Raw genomic sequence first — 24618 nt, 5'->3', positions numbered from 1 at the left:
CAGGCTGGGGTCAGAGTGGCTGGAAAGCAGTCAGGCAAAAAGGGACCTGGGGGTACTGGTTTGATAGTAGGCTGAACATGAACCAGCTGTGTGCCCAGGTGGCCAAGAAGGCCAATGGCATCCTGGCCAGCATCAGGAATAGTGTGGCCAGCAGGAGCAGGGAGGTCATTGTGCCTCTGTACACTGCACTGGTTAGGCCACACCTTGAGTACTGTGTCCAGTTCTGGGCCCCTCAGTTTAGGAAAGATGTTGACTTGCTGGAACATGTTGAGAGAAGCGTAACAAAGCTGGTGAGGGGTTTGGAACACAAGCCCTATGAGGAGAGGCTGAGGGAGCTGAGGTTGCTTAGCCTGGAGAGGAAGAGGCTCAGAGGAAACCTTATTGCTGTCTACAACTACCTGAAGGGAGGTTATAGCCAGGCAGAGGTTGGTCTCTTCTCCCAGGCAGCCAGTACCAGAACAAGAGGACACAATCTCAAGCTGAGCCAGGAGAGGTTTAGGCTGAATGTTAGGAAGAAATTCTTCACAGAAAGAGTGATTGCCCATTGGACTGTGCTGCCTGGGGAGGTGATGGAGTCACCATCACTGAAGGTGTTTAAGAAGTGACTGGATAAGGCACTTAGTGCCATGGTTTAGTTGATTAGATGGTGTTGGGTGATAGGTTGGACATGATGATCTCAAAAGTCTTTTCCAACCTGGCTAATTCTATTCTATTCTATTCTAAAAAAAAAAAAAAAAAAAAAAAAGTCTTCAGTACAAGAATCCTTGCTCTAAGAACATAACCAGTCTCTCATCAGGCTACATTCTGGCCATATACTGGAGTCCAACCTGAAATGAGACCTGAGACTACAACAGCTTCTCTCATCCTTCTTTCTCTGTCTTCATCTTTTCTCACCATCTCCTCCAAGGTTCTATAGAAAGAAAATGAAAATAGGATGTTGGAAATGCTGAATATTCCAACCCATATCTCAAACTGGAAGATTCAGGGACATGGATCCAGGGATGATAGACCATGTTACCTCACATCTGCATGACACACCTATGCTGGAATTTAAAGAGAGAACTCCTATACAAGTTTAAAAGTCGGTGATATTGACCAGAGGTTAGCCAAGCTGATGAATGTATTGTTCTGCTATTAAAAATGTGGTATCATTTATTCAAAAGTCTTAAGAAAACTGTTATGAGAAAAGGAAAGGCATTGCTGTTGTATCCTTTCATGAAAAAAAAGGAAAAAAAAGGGCTAGTATTTGCATGCAGGACTGTGTATAAAAGTTGTGTCATCATGTTTCCAGAAAGTCTCAGCATGGCTCCCAATTTCTTTAATTTCTTTAATTTAACTTTTCCCTTCCTACTGTCTAGATTCCCCTTGCTGTCTGTACTGAAGCAAAATCAGAAAATCTTGGTTGGAATAGACAGGAAAGGGATTCATCTTGACAGACTTTACTTGTGTAGGAGTTCCAGACTCCCTCTGTACAAATACAGCTACAAGTATGTACACTGAGAAAAATTCATCCCCTGTACTTTAAATTCAGAGCTTGGGATGTAATGCTAGGCACGTGAATTTAGGCAAATTCATTTAATGTAGATTAACACTGTAGCATACTATAGATTAATATGAACTCTTGAAAGATCACTCTTATCCAAGCAGGTTGTATCAGCCTAATAACATAACTAGTGCAGATACACAAGGGGAGAATTTCTTTCTTTCCATGAAGGAAGACCCAGCCCAAGATATCTTCAAAATCTTTGCATAAAATATTTGGGAGTAGAACTGTGCAGACACAGCAGGATATCCACTTTCTGACACTGTAAAAATTATCTACGAATCATTAATGTTAAAATTATTTTCCTTACAAGTTCTGTTGGGAAGTTATTAGGTAACTACTACTACTTCAGTTGATACTGTAACCAGAAATGGATTATGGGGTGTGTGTATGTATATATCCATATATATGTATATCACAGTATCACAGTATAACTAAGGTTGGAAGAGACCCCAAGGATCATCAAGTCCAACCTGTCTCGACAGACCTTACGACTAGACCATGGCACCAAGTGCCACGTCCAATCTCCCCTTGAACACCTCCAGGGACGGCGACTCCACCACCTCCCTGGGCAGCCCATTCCAATGACGAATGACTCGCTCAGTGAAGAACTTTCTCCTCACCTTGAATCTAAACCTCCCCTGGCACAGCTTGAGACTGTGTCCCCTTGTTCTGGTGCTGGTTGCCTGGGAGAAGAGACCAACCCCCTCCTGTCTACAATTACCCTTTAGGTAGTTGTAGAGGGCAATGAGGTCACCCCTGAGCCTTCTCTTCTCCAGGCTAAACAATCCCAGCTCCCTCAGCCTCTCCTCATAGGGCTTGTGCTCAAGGCCTCTCCCCAGCCTTGTTGCCCTTCTCTGGACACGTTCAAGTGTCTCAATGTCCTTCTTAAACACTGTCCACAGTGTTCATTGATTGATTTTAAAATGTTAGCTTACTTCATACTGCTTGTGACTTATGACCTCCACTGCATGCAATTTCTAACAAAATACTCTGTAAACATGATCACTCCTATAGCCTGTACATCTAGTAGGAGCAATAATGTGATCATAAATTCTTTAATAACATCTAGTAGAAGCAGTAATGCGATCACAAATTCTCTAGTAACAAACTTAATTATTCCATCTATACTGGATGCAACTATTGTGTTTTCCAGAATAAATGAAGATCAGTATCTTCCATTTCAGCTAACAATAAAAGTTACATTGTTGGGTGGTTTCAGTATGATCCAAAACAGTCTTCTCTTCTTTGTTCTATTCTATATTTACTATCCTTACTCATTGTAGTAATATGCAATGCCAGTAATAACGATGTCTAAAATGTTAGATAGTATAAAATACTAAAAATTCTTCAATAACAGGATTGATAACTTTATGCATATTATGTACACAAGTAATATTGTACATGAAGAAAATAATTATACTTGCAAATACATCACCAGAAATATGAGGAGTTTGCATTTATTGGACATGAGCCAACAATGTGCACTTGCAATCACATCCTGGGAGGCATAAAAAGAAGCGTGGCCAGCAGGTCAAGAGAGGTGATTCTGTCACTCTGCTCTAGTGAGACCTCAGCTGCAGTATTGTGTCCAGCTCTGGGGCCTCCAACACAAGAGAGTCATAGACCTGCTGGAATGGGTCCAGAGGAAGGCCACAAAAATGACCAGAGGGCTGGAGCACCTCTCCTATGAAGACAGACTGAGAAAGTTGGGGTTGTTCAGCCTGGAGAAGAGAGGGCTCTGGGGATACATCATAGTGGCCTTTCAGTATCTGTACGGTCACTTTCAACCTGAGGTTTTTCTATGACTTTTCTAAGATTTTTATGATTGATCAGATACTTTCATGAGCTTACCAAATAATATTGAAGTGATGTGCTTGTGTCTGGAGAATCAGTGCTTCCTATGGAGCCCAGTGAAACACTGCAATTGAATCTAAAATAGCTTTTTTTTTTCAAGAACAAAGAGTATGAAACACATTTCATAGACTTGGAAAGATAAAACTGTATTAAAATGTTAATACTTGAATAATAACCTTATTTCGTGCTGAGTAAGATGGTAAGTATTTAAATCCTATCTGTCCTAAGTGGAATCTAATTGGCTAGGCCACAAGACTTCATGGCAAAAAAAAAGAAGAAATAAACAATAGCTGTATGTCCACAGGTCAAACAACTGAAAGATATTGGCACAATTTAGAAGACATAGTGTTACAGTTTTAAGCTATGCTTAATTGTAAATAAGATTTTTCCAGAGGTTTCTAACCCTGGGCTGGACAAAATGCCTTAGGGGGCGCTGAACGGAATATTAGAGATAAACTTATTTCATTTCATTGACTCTGCAAATTTCTATATATGTGAAGGCACAGATAGTTCTTTCTCTTTTCTTCCCTGTTGCTTCTTGCTTGCTCACAGCTTGCCTCTCCTTTGACCTTGCTCCTGCTGGAATAATCTTTTATTTTGACTGTTTGAGATACAGGGAGGAGGGAAAAGGAGAGACAGTGGGATGGCTGTTAACTTTAGCCCTCTGGGCTGCCCAGGGGTGGGGAAAAAAGAGCAACAGCAACACTGCTTAGCATAGAGAGGTGTTAAGACCAAGAAAACAGTTTTTTAAAAGAAAAATATATCCCCCCAACAACAAAATAAAACCCAGTTATTTTCAATAAGTTGTGTAAATGGGATACATAGATGGTAACAGACATCGCATTTGTCCTCCTGCATGCATGAATGACAGCTCTTATAGGAAGCACTCTTTCACAGTCTTTATAGGTGAGTGTTCTCAAGTATGGATAAATGAAATATTCTACTGCAAATATTTTTTGCTGTAAATATCTCACAAAACAAATTATATGATGAAGATACATTTTTTTAAACTAAGAATAATTTTTTTGGACACTTCCAAATTATTGCCACTCCCAGAGAAGACATAGAATATTAGTTTAGATCTTTAGATGACATAAAAGGGAGAGCAATGAAAGAGGAATCCAAAACATGGAAATGTGCACAATGCTTTCAGGATCATGCCCAGCTAAGCTTAACACTGTAATCTAAATTAGGTCCTCAGGCTCATACCCTGTGTTCTTATGGGCAGACTGATTTCCTCATGCATTAAATCATCTCTCCCATATTCTTATCTCATTACATAGTTACCCAATCCATCTTTCTCTTGCCTATATATCCCACACCATGATATATTCACAGGCAGCCAAAATTTGCTTGAAATAAAATTAGAATATTTTGCACAATGCCCACTTTTGTGTATGTGTCAAACAGGCTCAGCATTTATATCAAATACCTTTCTTTTTAATATCATACATCACAGACACACAGGGGTGATTGGTATTGAATTATGATAGGATGAAGGAATATGACTTATTTTATGAAATACTATGTATCTCTATAAGGTTATAAATACCTCTCTTAAAGAGAAAATTAAATTCAAGCTGGCAATTTTATTAGCAAGTAGAAAGATAATTAAAGATCCTACAGAAATGAGAACTTCTTATGCTGTGAAGGTGTAACCAAACTTTTTCCTGGTAACAAAAAGATTCCTGTGAGTCATTTCCGTATTCCACTGAATGGACAGATCTAGTGGAATGTTATATTGCAACAGACAAAATCAGAGATCTATTAATAAAATATTTTAAAATTAACATGAAATTAAGCATCTAGATTAGAAGAGACATGTGCTCTGCTGTTTCTTTTATATTGTTCCTTGAGAAAAGCAAAGCTCTTTTTATTGTTCTACAGTCTTAATTGATATGAAATTACTACATTAATCTCTGGAAAATTTGGTAACAAGACTATATTGCCTTTATCTCACCATTTGCCAAGAAAAATATTATTGTCCTTTATTTGGGGGTTTCCTTTATATTAAGTTCTAATTTGCGATTTAATGTTTCTCCACTAACTAGATTAAAATTCATAGCATGCATATTATCTTTCCCTACCTTCTGCTAATTCATGCATGCTGTCCCAGAGTAATTACCTTCATATTATTAATACAAGTGATGCTGTCTACAAGGTCAAGACTACCAAAAAAAATAGTAATTGCCTTCTCTCTTGTTTGCTCTGCTGTTTACCCTTGACCAGGTATAGAAAATATCCCACTGCTCTCTGTCTCTTTTTACAAAACCCCCTGACTCACAGTTATTCCTGTTTTTACTACTTAGAATACCACTTTTTGTCCACCCTTCTAATTCAGTTACTAGATCACACAGCTCACCAATTCCCTTTTATCTCTGCCCGTTGATGATATGCTAGTTAGAAACACTGTAGGCAAAAAACACAAGAACTTTGGCAGAGAAGGAAACAGAGCTACTTGCACTCAAGTAAGTAACATGAAAGCTGAAAGAAACTTGGATTTAACAAGCAATTTAAGCATGAAATTGCCTGGATTAACAATGAAAAGGCAAAAAGCACTGCATTTTGTATTTAATCTTATCTTTGTAAAGTAGGTAAAATAAGAGTACTGTGCCTGAAATATTGTGCTCAGCTCTGCCTTCTGAATTACTGGACAGATAATAAACTATCAGGCTATATATAAGGTCTTTTTCAGGAGAAAAGATTAAAACACATAAATACAGTTTAATGAGGATGTTTCTAAGGTGGAAAAGGAGTGTAATTTGGCTGGACTGACTCAAAAAATGCAGAAGTGTCTTTAAGAATATTGCTACTTGAACTTCTAAGAGTTTCATTTTTCTTCTTGTCCTAACATTATTTCTTTTCCTTTGAATTTGAGATAGTCCAAATGAATCATTCAGTGACAGGTATTCATTATTTGCCTTCAGATTCAGATGTCAAAATAGCTGAGTTACAAAGACACCACCAGGGATCTCAAGCACCCAAGGGAGTACCAATAGTAAATGGCCTCTGGGTGGAATTTGTCACAACTCTCAGAACCCATGTCTCCTCTGTCCTTTGTCAGCAAGTCATTTCTACATTCAGCACCAGGCTCACATGCCCTAATCTTCCTTCTGCTTATGATATACCAGTATATATCTATATATTTATGTATGTATGCATGTGTATGTGTTAAGGGTATATTAAAAAAGGGGGTGTATATGTGTGTGTGTGTACGTATTTTTGTTACCCTGCTACCATGTAGAAAATATTCAAAGCTAAAAATATTTTCATGGTGATAAAGTAAGTTTATTACAGTATTTGTATATTCCAAGGGATGTGAGAATCTTTTCATTTCAATGGAGAAGTATCAAGAAAAGCCCACAAGAGTCAGAAATAGCAAGCTGAATTTATAGCAACCAAGGGATCTTTTCTCACAGGTAATCTTGCTCTTTCCCTTGTGAGCACTGTTGAAACACGACTGGAGTTGACAAGTAGAAGGGAGTTGTGGGAGAAAGGAACAAGATCTGAATCCATTCTGGATAGTAATGTTTGGGGACACTATTGAGCACACTCACAGACAGGTATGCATACATTAAGATCTGGTATCTCCTCAACCAGCAATATGCCCTGGATACCAGACTGCTTTAAGTTTATTCAACACAGGGAGTAAGGATCTATGGCTTTGTCCCTCCTCTCTCAGTATAATCTTTTGCACTCAAATGCCATCCTACTGAGACCTCCTTACAGACACAACAATTGCAGAAGCATGGCTCTGAGTTACTTGGATCACCATTATGTGACATCACTGCTGGTTGCCTTTTTTTGTCTGCAGAGGTGAGTACTTCCAGGTCCTTGGGGAGGTAGGACTTTTGATCCAGGGAAGGGAACAATTGGATGTGACTCTGAAGGGGACTCTTCCCCAGGATGACAGATTTCTGACAGACTACAGCACTCATGGTCATTCAGGCATGCATCTCTGTACACAAGATTTATTCTGCTGAAGGCACTCCAGCTAGAAGCACATCAAGCTGGTCAGACCACAGTTTTCAAGTCAGGTTGCCACACTCAGCTATCGCTGGCTCTGTCTGGGCAGAGAATAACATTGTACAACACACCAGCTGGGCTGTCACTACTCCTCTTTTAGAAAAGAGAAGAGGAACCCTGAACCACACAAAGTGCCCCTGTGCAGACACAAACAGGAAAGGTCTTGAGACCATCAGTCCCCTTGCAGGTCACAGAGCCTGGTTCTTGCTTTTTCCTTCCTTTTCCTACAGAGAGAGTGATGATGATGATGCCTCTCCCCACTAGGAACCCACAGCCTCTAAAGTCCTTTTTGTTTCATGGTGTACCCACCAAATATGCTTAGCAACCCTGCCCAGAGTTCCTCCTTAGACCACCATGTCAAAATATGTTTTGCCAAAAAAAGCTGCTTCTTGCCAAGACACCCCTCCTTAAACATAGTGTATACTTTTGATTTAGCATGCAGGTAGGGAGAAAGTGTATGAGATGTAGAGTACCGTACTCTGTGTCACCAGATGCCACCTGGGACAGACATGTCATGGTTTTCCTGCTTAGAGATGCTCAAGAAAGACAAACAATACTAACACACTTTGCATCAAAAACATCTTAGCAGAAGTCAAGCAGCATGGTACTCATGATTTTCCTGTGGTGAGTCACAGGGATTTACAAGATGAGAGAGTAGCGATCTGTGTCTATAGTGGTAGAAGCACTGCAGAAGACCCTGAACAGGGATGTGAAAACTAATGAGTGATGCTGCACAAACAGGGAAAAAATGCAGAAAAGTCACTTCATGCTTTGATACAACCTTCATAAAGAAAAGTAAGTTCAAAATCTTAAAAGAATACATGTAATACCTCTTAATGCCAGAAGACTAAGAAAAGATTGAATTGGGTCACACGAGACTGAAACAAATATTTACCTAAAATAAATTATGATGGAGCTTATAACCTGCCTGCTCAGTGATTGAGAAGCACTTCAGACATAACAAGTCCATGCAGCACTACCATCTTGGGGCTGAGTGGATGGAAAGCTACTCAGAAGAGAAAGACCTGGGAGTGTTTATCAACAGGCAGCTGAACATCAGCCAGCAGTGCGCCCAGGTGGCCAAGAAGGCCAACAGCATCCTGGCCTGTATCAGGAATAGTGTGGCCAGTAGGGAAGTGATTGATGCATAGATGTGGTGCTAAAGGGAGATATTTTAGCACCAGATTTGGTAAAGTTAGATGATGGGTGGACTCAATGACTTTAAAGGAGGGGCTTTTTAACCAAAACAATTCTATGATTCTGCAATTCTAAAAGTAGATGTAAATGCTCTTCTGCCCAATTAATACCCATCGCTGTCTTCCTGGAACCATTCTGTAGAGACGAGTCAGGCTTCACACTCTTGTTTCTACTTAGATACTCAGTGCCACGGCAGCTTTAGGAACATTTCTCAGCAATGTCTACATAGAAGACATTGTTACACTGCTGCATCACAAAATACAAGGTGAACATCTGTGCAGCATGAAAAGAATAATCCACAAGCCCATTATTATTGTATCACCATCATTTTTGTACAAGGACTTGACTTCCAAAAAGTCTCTTAGCTTTCACTATATACTATATAAGGGTGTACTGCAGTCTGAAAGGTCCTGACAACCAAGACTTCGATTTGATAGGCATTCTGTCTTTCTATCATCAAAAGACTGTGGGAGAAGAGGTAAACTTTGTGATGAGCAACACATGCTCATAGTAAGAATTTTAGGATGAACAGTTCAGACCATCTTTCTTTTCAGGATTATCACTGGCTCTGCTCCAGGCACTCTCTTATGTGTAATCACATTGAAGATTTTGACATAAAAAATACAAAGGAAAGCAGATAGAGCTGAGAAACTAAACAATTTAAAGAAAAGGACAAAAAAAAAGGTAGAGAGAAAAATATATTCGCTCATCACACTTTCACTTTGGCTACTAAGAAGCTGGTCAAAAGTATTTACTTTTAGATAAATAGGTTTGCTCATGGGATCATGGAATAAAATTTTACACAGTCTGAGCAAGGACATCTTACTTTCTCCTGGAGATGGAATGTCCATGAAAAGATGCAGATGAGAAACTACATTTAAAATGCATTTAACAACAAAGCAACAATTTAGTATCACCACAGAGATGAAGATAAGATTGAAGGTGATCATTACAGGAAGTTCTGAGGCTTTGCTTTTTCCAGGGTTCCACTGTGCTCTCACAACATTTATGCATTCTATTCACAGTACTCAAAAATAAAGTGATCTGCCCTCCACCTGCATTTCAGGTGCCAAAACCAAATTAGGAGCACAGGTCTGATTTATAGACCCTTCCTCCTGATTTTCTTCCTGGAGGATCCATTGTTTGCCTAGGGGAAAAAAAATAAATTAAACATAGATTTAAATTGAGAAGTTTAAAGTTGTACCTGAAAAACTCCATGAAAGAGAAGCCATAACCATGCTGTTCAGCAATTCCTGCACAAACAACGTTTGCAGATGCTCCAATCAATGTTCCGTTACCTGCAATTCAGAAAACAAATATCAGTTTATAGGTGCATTTTGTCTCTTACTCTTCTGTTTGTTCTGACATAAAGTCCTAAGATGTACTAGTTAGAAAAGAAAAATCAATTTCTCTTGTATAGGCTTGAGAAGAAACATGCAGGCAGTATCTCTACATCCTATAAGTAGCTTCACACATTGAAAGATAAGCCTGGTATTATTCTCTGATTCCACATAAGCCAGAAAAATAGGGAAGGAATGTAACACCAATCTAGCAGTTGTCAAAATGACACCAATGACTTGCATTCAGATAAACATGCTGATTTTTGCTTTTATGTACAAGAAGGTGCCATCGGATGAGCTGAAAACAAAGGATGAGATAGTTTGAACATGCTAAGAAAAATTGATGTCTTTTTTTCCTCACCCAAACTTGACATTGACAAATTAGCATATTTTTTACAAAGAAGGTAACTAATTGCTGGAGAAGAGGAGACTCAGGGGTGACCTTATTACTCTCTACAACTACCTGAAGGGAGGTTGTAGAGAGACGGATGTTGGTCTCTTCTCCCAGGCAGCCAGTACCAGAACAAGAGGACACAGTCTCAGGCTGCACCAGGGGAGGTTCAGGCTAGATGTTAGGAAGAAGTTCTATACAGAAAGAGTGATTGCACATTGGAATGGGCTGCCTGGGGAGGTGGTGGAGTTGCCATCACTGGAGGTTTTCAGGAGGAGACTTGATGGGGTGCTTGGTGCCGTGGGTTAGTTGTTTGGGTGGTGTTTGATTGGTTGATGGGTTGGACGCGGTGATCTTGAAGGTCTCTTCCAACCTGGTTTATTCTATGTATTCTATGTATTCTATGTATTTGTCTTAATTATTTTCTAACAGAAATTTAAAACCAATATGTGGTACAGTGGTGGGGAAAGGATCTGTTCCATGTTTCTGCTACAGCAAAAGGATCACCACAGATACAAATTTTGCTTACCAAACCACATCCTTAATAGATAAAGGAAGATGGCTTTATTCAGTGAACATCAAATTACACTATACAAGTCCCCTTTAGGAGAGGAACATGTCAAAGGAAGATAATGTGTCATGTTTATAATATGCATTTATGCCATTAGAAGAACGACATAATTCTCCTAAGCTTTTTCCAGTAAAGACTTTATTTCTGTGTTTTCTTGAAACTTTTAACAATCTGGCATGTAGAGAAATCAAGTACTTGGAGCTCAGTAAGACCCATTTTCTACAGCTTTCACATGAGTCATACTTCAGACTTTAAAAAAATGATGTATATTTGACTTCCACAATGCAGATGTCTTCAGCAATTTTTTCTGATCTAAAGCACGACTTGGGAAGTGACAGTGACTCCTACATTCTGTTCCCTAACTAAAATTTTGAACAAAAGGAGTAACAATCTGGGAGGGGAAAAAATAGTACTGTAGCAAGTCATCGCTTTTGTTATACCTTGCTACATTAACAATCCACTGTTCTAAGCATGAGTCTTCCTTTGCTCCCATCGGCATATAGGTACTATTCTCTTTTTGGCACTGTTAAACACTACTGCTCAGTGAAGATTCTTCTGATCTGACTTTGAGAGAAACAGATCAGAAGACAATTCACGCTCCAGTTAATTGTTTCAACTTAGAAAATGTTTCAGGTCACCCAGAGATCAGTTTCCCGATGCACAGGTCAAAGTAAAAGCAGAAGGATTATTCCCCTATGTGTTCACACATGGTACTGCTATGGTTTTCTGCATCCAAAAGTGACCACAAAATGGTAAGACTTCTAAAAATATTCCTAGAAAATAATAAACCACCCTAAGGTCAACCAAGAACCTCAAGTCTTTCTCCACAGAGCTGCTCTCAATCCATTCATTCCTCAGCCTGTATTTGTGCTTGAGATTGCCCTGATCTGAGGGGACCTTGCACTTGGCCTTGTCAAACTTCATGAGGTTCCCAAAGACACCAAGGGCTACTTTTGACCTAGGCTTCTTATCATATGTAGTGAATCACACCCACACCCACATGTGGTTCAGGTATGGAGAGAAAAGATAACTTACTAAATAACCAGAAACCTCTAAAAAGTAGTGTCTAACACCGATCATTAAGAGCTGTACAGCCAATTTCCTTTGCCCATGCTTTGCCTGAGAGCATACTTTAGTTACTTTAATGTATGTTTAAAGATACTGAATTAAATTTGGAACATCAGCATTCCTGGTAGGCTCTGGCATGAGAAAGCCAAGACACAAAGTGTGTGGCTTAATGTAAAAATAGAACAAATGAACACAGATGATGTTATTAAAGGAGTCAGGCAGGAACACTTAAGGAATTTTAAATTCCAAATGTAATCAGTAATCTACAGCCTCCAAACATTTCATAAGAGGTTTCTGCTCTATGTGTAGAACAATCAGACATCACTGACAGAATAATATTACTGTAGACAAGCAATATAGCTCTAGCTTCAAATTAAAGAAACTGCACTTATCCCATGGCTGTGACTAGATAGTCAAAATCTCCAAACAGCACAAACTCACTATATTATACATGGGATATAGTAATACTTTCACATAATGAAGTATTATGGAAAGATTTCTGCTTCATCAGTGAATTATTTCCCCAAGCAGATTCCACTTGAGAAGAAATTGTTACCTTAGATGTTATCTGAAAGGAGAAGCATTTCTTTTTCATTTTTCCAGATTGTGTATGAAGTTTAATTAGGTATTGGCTCAGCAGGCTTCAAAGAACTACAATGAAATTAACCACAGAGGTAAACTTTTTTTTCTCCTCACAGGAACTTCTGTCTCCATGGCAAACATTTAACTCTGTATTGAAACAGCAATACATGACCTCTGAATCACAGAAACCCCCAAGACTAGGTTAACAGACAGGAAAACCTATTCATGTTAAATTCAATCCAATTGATGCAAATTAAGAATAATCATTTTCCAGGACTTCATCCAGTCTTTCTTCACATCATCTTCAGTGTTAAGAATAAGTAAATTTAAAAAGACTCTTGCTTGTTTATGTGATCAAAACACAGAGATGAATTGAATGAAAGAATAACATTTCAATAACCAATCTGTTTTGATGACTCCTATTGTAACTTTTTCTGATTACTCCTACTGTAACACATCCTTTATTATAAGGCTATTATAAGGTTATTAAGTAACTGGATCATGAAAATAAATTTAGGATTATATTTCTAATATCAATAGCATGTGATATGTATGAGGTAAGCCATATGTTTTATACAGTATATTGGTGCTGCCTCTTATTCTTGGTAGACTACACACATTACTGTCCACGCTAACTATGCTTAATAATTCAGAAACATGAAATTAAGAGAGACCTTTATCTTACTGAAGAGAAAAAATAAAAAGTTATTGAGGGACTTTTCAGGGTGTTGGGTAGTGATAGGACTAGGGGGAATGGAGCAAAAAATGAAATGGGTAGATTCAGTTTGGATGTTAGGAAGAAATTCTTCACCGTGAGGGTGGTAAGACACTGAAACAGGTTGCCCAGGTAGGTGGTGGAAGCCCCATCCCTGGAGCTTTTTAAGGTCGGGATGGATGTGGCTCTGAGCAACCTGATCTGGTGTGAGGTGACCCTGACCATGGCAGGTTTGGGAGAAGATGATCCTTGAGGTCCCTTCCAACCCTAACAATTCTATGATTCTAGAATGTGAAATCAACTCCAAATATAACAAATATTTAATGATCTATCATGAAAGATCCAAAGCCACACATTAAAACATGCCTTTGCATCTCCACCTAGTTTAAAGGCACAAGGTTTGGTAAGCATGGTTTGGTACCTGCAGTGTGCACAAGCCCTGCTTCTTCCAGCCCTCTGATTTTATTTGTAGCTGCTTTTCCTCAAGCCAGTTTTCAGCTATTGTACTCTGCTACATCATTCCTTCAAAGATTGCCAAATTCAATTCCAGAACCTGAACACCACATGTAATACACATCCCTTGTACTCAGACTGCCTCTCCCTCATCAAAGGGTTTGCCTAAGCGATTACAGTCTGCAATGCACTCCAAAGCAATGCTGGGAGAACCTATTAAGCTTACTAAAGGAAGAGGTTGGGAAATCAGAGGAAAATCCTAACAAGGCAGAGAGTTTGCAAAAACATGTTTCCTCTCACTTTTTAAGCTTCATCCTCAGCTGCTGAATTTTACTTGTCAGCAGCAAATCTATTATGTCTAAATAGCATTAGTTCTCAGGAATCCCATTGGTACTGCCCCCTCAAGAGTAAACCCTAACCCTTAGCTTTGCTGCATTAATATGTTTGCTTGGAAAATCCCCTCAGTGTGCCAGGTAGGATTAGTAATTATTACTCAAAGCACTGAGAAATCAAAGGAAGGGGATTATCACTAATAAAGCCATTTGGCCTAGCAAGACCAGTTTCATAAACAGTAACTTGCTCAAATATAAAGGAGTCACTATCTTGTGCAACAGTAAGCTTCAAGTTTATACATGGATTGCTTACAGAAAAGTCATGCTCTGCTGTGAGCATTACAAGCCACTTCCCCACCACATGCTCTGAAAATGGATAACAAGTTACACCTGTTCTTAATGGATATATTTTCTGCATTTTTTCTTCTCTGTATCACTGGATAGTTAATATGCAAGCAAAAAGACTACCCAGTTCTTACATCAGCACAAGCCCTAAAAACATCTTTTCCCTGTCCTTGGGCAAACATCTGTGACAGGCTCAGTTTTACACAGGCACAGATGTTTGTACTGCTTTGTCCCAGACACGGGTTCTCTGTGCAACCAGAAGTTTGCTATGTAGCCACAAAAAATTTCAGGAAGAGGATTCTTAGCCTTGCCTTTTTCTGTAATCAAACCATCCCATTACAGTGTGAAAGCAAAACTTACTGAAGCCAGTTTCTTGCTGCCCATTCATTTTCAAATTCTGTCAAGCTGTACCAGGGGAGGTTCAGGCTGGATATTAGGAAATATTTCTTCACAGAGAGGGCTATCAAACATTGGAACGATATGCCCAGGGCAGTGTTGGAGTCACATCTCTGGAGGTGTTTAAGCAGTGTGTGGACCTGGCACTTAGGGACACAGTTTACTTTTAACATGGCTTAGTTTTTTAGTGTTGGGTCCAGGGTTAATCATAGAGGTCTCTTCCAATTGGATGTTTTCTGCGATTCCGAAATGAAAACACTATGAGGTCTCCTATATGATTTACATCATTAAATAAAGGTAGACTGATGTGTGTCTTCCTTTCTACAACATATTCTATTTCTTTCCTTAAAGCACAAGCTGAGCAAATGTAACATCTGGCTACAGAATGGAATGCTGAACAGTCATTGTTTTGATTAGCTTTACAGGAGACAGCCTTCATAGCTTGCAAAATTTTCCTGCTTCATGCAAAGCTCATCCAGATTTGCCTCATTAAACAAAGCCATTTCTATTTGTCTGTTAAATTCTACAAGCTTTAAATATCTTTTAATATTTTTATGTGTAAAAGTTAATAAGCCCTGGATAATCAAATCTTATGGCCAATAAAGAGCTAGAGAATCAAGGCCAACTAAGCCATTAACAGTCCCTGAAATAAAAAGGAACCACCAGTCATAGGCAGGAAGGGGAAGAAAGCATATATGAACTTATTCCACATTGTTATAGATTACAGTTTTAGGATATCAACATTTTTCAATTTTACTGATTTGGGAACATATTTTATGGGATGTTTCTGCACAAATATGCATGGATTTCAGGGGAAAAAATTTAAAACTAAAAAAAGCATATGCAAATCAAAGATTCGAGTCATCTAAAAAGTTTGTTGAACTGCATCCATTTTATCACACTTACTCAGGTGAACTATACCATTTTTAATCACTATTACTATACCAACAGCAGGCCAGTTGTATTATTTAATGTTCAGTGCTTGTTTTTACCTTGTCCTCTCTAGAAGAAGAAAAGGTAATATTTAAATTTTTCACTTTTCCACCCAAAATGTGAAAGAAATAACGCAGCTTAGTAAACATCCTGTGTTTGCTACTTTAACAACAAACAAATCCATAAGCATCTTTCAAACCCAGGTATCTGTAAAAGAGATATAAAACCAGAGATGATCACTTGACCACTCTCTCCTTGAAGTTAACATGCCCAGTACAAGGGTAAAATAATGTAGTATAATGAAGAATAGTGTCCACAATGTACTCTCACACACCATTCCCTCAAGCTTTGAAACACATATTCAAGTAGGTTACACATAAACCCTTAAATACTACACACAAGCCCAAGTTTGCACATTTTTTCATCTCTGATTTTGGGATTCAAAGGTTAAAATTATATCAGCTCATTTTCACAGCTTCTCCACACATGGCACTACTAGGTATTAAATACTGTAAAATGGTTCTATTTATAGGCACCTGGCATAAAAGTACATTATTCAGCTTTATCAGAACTCACTTTGAAGATGAGCTGAACAAAAGAATATTTAAGAAAGAAAGAAAAAAAGTTATTTTAGAATATCAAGATGCTTTAAATTCAGATTCTGACTTCATCCAAACTGACTTTTCATTGAAGCCTACCTGTTATGTTTTTCTACAGTTCAAGTGCTTTGTTTAAAACAGCTTCACAGCTCCTGCTAGTACTTTAGTTGTGCTAACCACAACTGCCTAGATGTATGTATGAATATATTTTAAATGTAGTTATTATCTAAAAATTACTATAACTTTATCTAGTGCCATACAGTGTCTGATTCAGCAATAGAAATCAATATGAATATTGCAGACTGATATGTTTTTCCTCCTTTCTGCTGCACCACTCAAAATGTAGAAAAGCTGTTATTCTCTGGAAAGGGTCTGCAGAGGAAGGAAAGTATATCAATTGTTCAGTATTATCTTCTGCCCTTAAGCATTTTAAACCTTGCTATAGCTTTCCAGTCATATTTAGTCTGATAGTCCAAGTGCTACCCTCTACTTGAATGTGTATGCATACATATGTATATAATCTACACCTCTTCTGCTGAGAGAGATGCACAGCTTGTATTCTCATATTGCAACGACTCACTGATATAACACATTGTGTATTCTATATAGTTCTGAAAACAGAAGTGGCCAAGGTTTCCAGAAAGAACCTTCCATAATTTATTATAAACAAATGCACAAACCAAGCAAATATAATTAAACAAAACTCCAGATATGCTTTGTAGGTGTCTCCAATGTCATCTGTGATCGTTATCACATCAATAATTTGCAGAACTTTATAACATGAGGTTATTTTAGACAGATTGAAAACCATCAATACAAACATTTGAAATTCATCAGTAATGCAAGCATTATAATCAAGCAAATTATTTTTCTGATTCAATGTAGAATACACACACCTCGTTTTGCTTCCAGTTTAAATTGTAAGACTCACCATCCAAACTATAAATCCTCAACAGTACAGCTGAAATGGCATCCTTTAACCCATATAATTCACATTTCTCCCTTAATGACATATACACATCTATCTATGCAAGCCTGCCAAGGTAACCTTTTTCAAGATTAGATAAAAGTTCTTGCTGACTGAAATTAACTAGGTTCAATATGTGGGTTTTTTCCACATTAACTCAGTGTATTAAAGACAAGCAGGCCTCTCACATTGCCTTAATACAGACAAAGGTATGTCTGTCCAATGTGCACACTTTAGACTAGACTAGACTAGACTAGACTAGACTAGAATAGAATAGAATAAACCAGGTTGGAAGAGACCTTCAAGATCATCGCATCAAACCTATTATCCAACACCACCTAATCAACTAAACCATGGCACCAAGCACTCCATCAAGTGTCCTCCTAAACACCTCCAATGATGGTGACTCCACCACCTCCCCGGGACGCCCATTCCAATGGGCAATCACTCTCTCTGTGTAGAACTTCTTCCTAACATCCAGCCTAAACTTCCCCTGGCACAGCTTGAGATTTGTTCTGCTGGTGCTGGTTGCCTGGGAGAAGAGACCAACCTCCACCTGTCTACAACCTCCCTTCAGGTAGTTGTAGAGAGCAGTAAGTTCCCCCCTGAGCCTCCTCTTCTCCAGGCTAAGCAACCCCAGCTCCCTCAGCCTCTCCTCACAGGGCTTGTGCTCTAAACCCCTCACCAACTTAGTTGCCCTTCTCTGGACTCGTTCCAGCAAGTCAACATCCTTCCTAAACTGAGGGACCCAGAACTGGACACAGTACTCAAGGTGTGGCCTAACCAGTGCAGTGTACAGGGGCACAATGATCTCCCTGCTCCTGCTGGCCACACTGTTCCTGTTGCAGGCCAGGATGTCATTAGCCCTCTTGGCCACCTGTGCACACTGTAGGCTCATCAACCAGTACCCCCAAGTCCCTCTCTGTCTGGCCACTCTCCAGCCACTCTGACCCTAGTGTTAGCTGCTTTTGCATTGTAAATTCACAACTTTCTTCTGCACATCTTCCATGGACAGATGATTATCTCTGGTAGTCTTAAAGACTAGAGAATCTCCTTTAGCTGCAGGGACTCTGGTAATGAGCCTGACTCTCACACCAAGAACCTTACAGCACTGCTGGGCTTTGAGAACTTCATACTGAAAAAGCATGAAGATGGCCCAGTTTGAATGCCATGAAAGAGATAAAGATAAGAGCAGCTGGATTTTTATACACAGTTACAGATTTTGGCAGTTGCAGAAAATGGGAAGAGAACAGTCTGGGCACTCAGATACCGCTAGATCATAAAGATTCCTTGTGCTTACTTCCAATTATGTTGCTCTGCATACCACAACAAATCCCAAACATTCAGTTAACAGATGAAGGAGTTCCTCATTAGCAAGCAATTAGTACAACCATTTAATGGACGACAATCACAGTTTAAATCTGTGTGGCTCACTTCTATCATTGCAAACATCATAGAAAGAATGCAAAGTATATTCAGAAAGTAAATTAGGTACTAGTGTAAAACCTACAAAATACCTGCTGCATTTTGCTTCTAGATCTGTCTAAAGACTGCAGGGAGGTCTTTAAAAAAAAAAAAAAAAAAGAAAAAAGTGAGACATTTACTAAATTTACTTATTTGTTTTGCCTGGTGTTCAGAATCAAGAGCAGCCACATCCTTTTCCTTTTGAAAGATCTCAAGTCACTTTTATTCCCTACAATATCAGCCTTTGATTTAGTCTATAAACTTTATGTGCATAGACAAAATTCTTACCTAAATCAGGGCTGTCTCACCCACAAGACATAAAAACAAGCCCCAGAATTTCTCATTGCTGAAACATTCCATTAGAAGTAATAGGAACTTTCAATATCAGTGTCCAGGTTAAAATCAAGCTCAGGTAGGTGAATTCTCTCCACCAACAAAACATTCCTACAGTTTCAATTCCATGTTTATGCAACAACTAAACTCAAAATCAAAGCTCAATAGTGCTCCTCTAGCTACTATGTTTTTATATCATACCTTTGGTTCTTGATGGACTTCTTGTATCTGTCATATTGAGAAGTTTTGCACAAATTTTATCACAGAATCATAGAATAGTTAGGGTTGGAAGGGACCTCAAGGATCATCTAGTCCCAGGCAGCCAAGAAGACCAATGGTGTCCTGGCCTGGATCAGGAACAGTGTGGCCAGCAGGAGCAGGGAGGTCATTCTGCCCCTGTACACTGCACTGGTTAGGCCACACCTTGAGTACTGTGTCCAGTTCTGGGCCCCTCAGTTTAGGAAAGATGTTGAGTTGCTGGAACATGTCCAGAGAAGGGCAACAAAGTTGGTGAGGGGTTTAGAGCACAAGCCCTGTGAGGAGAGGCTGAGGGAGCTGAGGTTGCTTAGCCTGGAGAAGAGGAGACTCAGGGGAGACCTTATTGCTCTCTACAACTACCTGAAGGGAGGTTGTAGCCAGGTGGGGGCTGGTCTCTTCTCCCAGGCAACCAGCACCAGAACAAGAGGACACAGTCTGAAGCTGCACCAGGGGAGGTTTAGGCTAGATGTTAAGAGGATATTCTTCACAGAAAGAGTGATTGCCCATTGGACTGGGCTGCCCAGGGAAGTGGTGGAGTCACCATCACTGGAGATATTTAGGAGGAGACTTGATGGGGTGCTTGGTGCCATGGTTTACTTAATTAGATGGTGTTGGATGATGGGTTGGACGTGATGATCTTGAAGTTCTCTTCCAACCTGGTCTGGTCTATTCTATTCTATTCTATTCCCAAAACCCCTGCCATGGGCAGGGACACCTCACACTAGATCATGTTGCTCAGAGCCACATCCAGCCCGACCTTAAAAACCTCCTGGGATGGTGCTTCTACCACCTCCCTGGGCAACCTGTTCCAGTGCCTCACCACCCTCGTGGTGAAGAATTTCTTCCTAAAATCCAATGTGCATCTACCCATTTATATTGTTCCTCCATTCCCCCTAGTCCCATAATTACCTGACACCCTAAAAAGTCCCTCCCCAGCTTTCTTGTATACAAGAACATCAAGAGATCTACAGTTGTTTGGTTTGTTCATCATATTATTGTCTATTTTAATACATTTGATGTTTTATTGAAGGCTATCACTTTTTCCATATTTTGCAAAGAAGAAGAGTTCATTGAGGAATATAAACAATATTTCTAGGTTTACTGCTTCAGTATGTCTGTAGCTTTAAAACTTGTTCAGGATTTTATTGAGCAGAATCAGCGGGCATAATAAATCAGTGATATTCCACTGTGCAAGGGACCATCTGTAAGTAGGGGTGCCACAAGACTGAATAGATATAACACTGAACCACTGAGAGAAGTCCCACCGCTTAGCTGTACTGCGGGTTGCACTCTGTAATTAGCACAATGTCCTATGGATAATGGGTTTTATTCACACCTAGGGTTTGACCTTGCAAGGTTAGAAGAAAAGTGCCAGTAGACCCTCCTCCTACCTTCTTTCTTGAAGTAGAGCCTACAACTGAGATTCTGTGGCTGGAATAGCATAGCTGTGTTCATCATAGAGATTGCCTCTTTCTGTAGAATTGTGACAATGATGACTTTCTGGTGTTGTCTTTTCAAGAAAATATGAAGAGAAGAAAAATAGCATGAAACCATATACTGTAGAAAATATCCCCTTTGAACTACAGTAATAGTTACTGCAGCAAAGAAATATTTTTGTGTGCTTCTAGCAACTGAGAACTCAGAAGGAAAGGACTTTCAAATATGAAATTTTTTTTCTCTTCATTTTTTTCTTATTTAAAAAGTGTACCTAAAAAATATTAAAGAGCTAAAAAGAAAATTAAGTTTAATCTCTTTAAATGTCAAATGTACAAAATACCTTTAAATACTATCTTAGCTATAACCTCTTCAGCTCAGTAAAAAAATCTAGTTTTACACAATTGAACACTTTTAGCAGGTAGATTTCCAACTGTGAACTTACTCAAATTGAGTTCAATCCATAGTTCATGTTTTTTTAAAGACTCATGAGACACTAGACGCAATGTAATTAAAGCTCCTCTTGTTCTGAAACTGCTGAATCAAGCAGTCTTCATTTGTCCTTGAAAATTCCAGAGCACCATTCCCTAGACACTATTGGAAGGTCTACATACAACTCAGTTTCAAGAAGTACCATAACTCTATCATGTACCAGAACAGGAAACATGAATGAATAAAGCTTTATTCCATGTCCTCTTGTGCAAAAGAAATGCAGATGCATAGTTGTCAGAACACTACAAAAGTGTTTCCTTCAGTTCCTCTTAATTTTCTTGGTTTTGTTTACTTAACAGCCAAAACATAATAGAAATGCTGGAAAATAATATATAAAAATAACTCATAAGCAGTAAAATTTTTTGATCTACTTTGCCTGACCATTAATGCCCAGACAGATGTGAACCATGGATGTTGTTTACCTGGGCTTTAGTGAAGCATTTAACACTGCCTCTCGCAGTCCCCTCCTAGATCAATTGACTGCTTATGTCTTGGATGGGTGGGTGCTTCATTGGGTGAAAAAATAGCTGGATGGCCAGGCCCAAATTGTGGTGACGAACAGAGTTAAATCCAGTTGACAGATAGTCACAACTGGTGTTCCCCATGAGCCAGCAGTGTGTTTAGGTGGCCAAGAAGGCCAATGGCATCCTGGCATATATCATGAATAGTGTGGCCATCAGGACTAGAAAAGTGATCATGACCCTGTACTCAGCACTAGCGAGGTTGGACCTTGAATACGCTGTTCAGTATTGGGCCCCTTTCTAGAATAAAGACATTGAGTTACTAGAGCATGTTCATGTTCAGAGAAGGGCAACAAAGCTGGTGAAGGGGAGAAGGGAGAGCTTATTGTTTTTTATGACTACCTGAGAGGAGGTTGTAGCAAGGTGAGTGTTGGTCTATTCTCCCTAATATCAAGTGATCAAATGAAACTGCCTCAAACTGCATCAGGGGAGATTAAGATTGGATGCTAGGAATAATTTCTTTACTGAAAAAGTGGTCAGGCATTGGAATAGGCTGCCCAGGGAGGTGGTGGAGTCACCATCCATAGAGGGGTTCAAAAAATCATGTACACATGGTACTTCAGAACATAGATTAATGGCCATTGTGGTTCTAGTTTGATGTTTGGGCTCCATGATCTTAGAGGTCTTTTCCAACCAAAATTATATGAGTCGTGAACAAGTAGCATCATTTAGAAGTATTGACAAATCAAAAGGCCCCAAGCCCTGGATTCAACTGACCTGTCTTTGGCACCCCCCTCAGCCACTGACTTCTATGCATAAAGGGCTCTGATGTGCTCTGCAGAGTGTTTGGCAAACATCTACTTGCTGGACATGTCAGTATTCCCATCACCCATCAGGGAGCTTGGAACAGCCAGACTCCTCAATTACAGCTGAATTTAAATGTTAAAAGACAGCTAGGATAAATATAAACCTGAATTTCCAGAATCAGCTCCCTTGAGAAAAATGGCCATGTTTATTCCTTAACTATGCAAGGTTGACCTGATCCTGAGCAAGAAAACTTCTGCCAAAAAGGAATTGGCAAACTCCAGGTTTCAAAATTGTGATTATCTCATCAGGAGCTGCCCATGATTATCACTGTCCTTGACTCCCTCAATTAAGAGACAGGATTTTCCATCCCTTCTCACCTTCAGAAACACATTTTACAGAGCAAGGAGCATCTATGTGACATTCAGTTACTCCTCATGTCTGAGCCCAAGGCTATGAAAGACAGAAATTTAATAGCAGGAGCTCTCTTTTGGGAGACACTGCTGAAGATGACAAGACTGTGGCAGTTACACTGGCAAAGGTCTTTTAATCTTGCTTGAGATTGACTCAAGCCTTCTTTCATTTCCAGTGAAACAGCTGAAGCAATGAAGGAAAATTACTGTCTTTTCTCATGCTATCATCCTTTAAAACTGTGGCTGCCTCTGCACTTTGTGACAGTAGAAAAAGATAATTGCACCCAGAGGAAATTTTTCAGGACAAAATGTCGCATGGCATTTTCCAAGACAGGCACAAACACTGTCCCAGACATAAGCATACAGCACTGTTTAACCTGAACCCCAGAAATCCTATCGAATTACCAGAACTGAAGCTCTGCATTATGCAGTAAACAGCCTCAAAATATGCAGTTATAATGCTGTTTCATCAGACTCTTCTACAAAATGTCTTCTTTTCCAAGTTTGTTGGGTTGCATAAGCAGTAATAAGATCCAATTTTTTGCCTTAAGCAACCGGCAGTAATGATGTAATTGTCATTTACCACTTCCACAATGGGATTAGCCTACTTTGAGGCTTCTTTCACATCACTTCAGTGCTAATAAGGCTTCTCATTTGGAGAGAATTTTTTAAGGCCATTAACATGGGGGGGGGGTTGGTTTGTTTCGTTTTGTTTTGTTTTGTTTTTAAGGGGAAAAAAGAAAAAAAAAAGAAAATAAACAAAGAAAGGTTAAAAAAAAAAAACCAAGAAGAAAAGCCCCTTTTGCCTAATTCTTGGGGGCTACAAGATCTTTCAAAGCAAAAGCTTCAAATGTATACCAACTGTTACTTAGTGTATATTGCCCTGCCTTTGCAAAATGCTTTAAAATTCAATCTGTAAATAACATGATTATAATCTTTGTCAGGTATTAAGGTCACCTGTACTAGCAGTCACTCACCTAAATAAACACACAAGAGCTTGTGTTACACAGAAAGCTGGTTTTCAGTCTAAACTCTGCATAGTCAAGGAAGCTGTTCAAAGCTGTGTGGAGGCTGAGTAGAGGTGGATCCATGGCAGAACACCATTTGGTCCATTTTAATGTTATTAAACATATTACTTAAATACTTAGGGATCAAAACTCAGCTCAATACAATGTAATTAACATTAATACTCTCAGTAGCAAAATTAATAATAATAACTATTTCTCATTACAAACTTGCACATTTTGATTGCATGTAGTACACTTCCTATTTGGAAATGCTGTGTTGTAACAGCTTCATAAGTAATTTGCAAAATGTCAAACCCAAAACAAAAACAAAGCAAAACAATCAAAACAAAACGAACAAACAAACAAAAAAACCCAACAAAAATAACAAAAAAGACTACTCCAGTGGAAATATTAATCTAAAAACTACCAGATGGCTATTTTCCTTGATTGTTGTAACAAATAGTGAAGAAAATCCTGAGCTTACCATACATACATGCTACATTTTCAATTAAAAATTAAAGTAATTAAACTGTCTGCTTGTTTTTGTGCTAATGCACTGACAATACAAGAAATCCCAGTTAATACCAAAACAGACACTAGAAAACAGCTATCAGCTAGCTTTCTTTATTAGAGGTAC

At 39.0% G+C, this 24618-nt stretch overlaps 1 protein-coding gene across 1 annotated transcript in view; it reads right to left on the bottom strand.

Moving 5' to 3' along the window:
- Positions 1-24618, bottom strand: part of OCA2 (OCA2 melanosomal transmembrane protein) — a 219560-nt gene that overhangs the window by 29561 nt on the left and 165381 nt on the right. Inside the window, exon 23 of the mRNA XM_054164621.1 lies at positions 9828-9921. Within this exon, the coding sequence (XP_054020596.1) occupies positions 9828-9921 (94 nt within the window). The remainder of the gene's footprint in view (positions 1-9827; positions 9922-24618) is intronic.

Source organism: Dryobates pubescens, chromosome 10 (assembly GCF_014839835.1).
Source record: "Dryobates pubescens isolate bDryPub1 chromosome 10, bDryPub1.pri, whole genome shotgun sequence".
NCBI lineage: Eukaryota > Metazoa > Chordata > Aves > Piciformes > Picidae > Dryobates > Dryobates pubescens.
The sequence above is the reverse complement of the archived record's forward strand: the minus strand, read 5'-3'. Positions and strand labels throughout refer to the sequence as shown.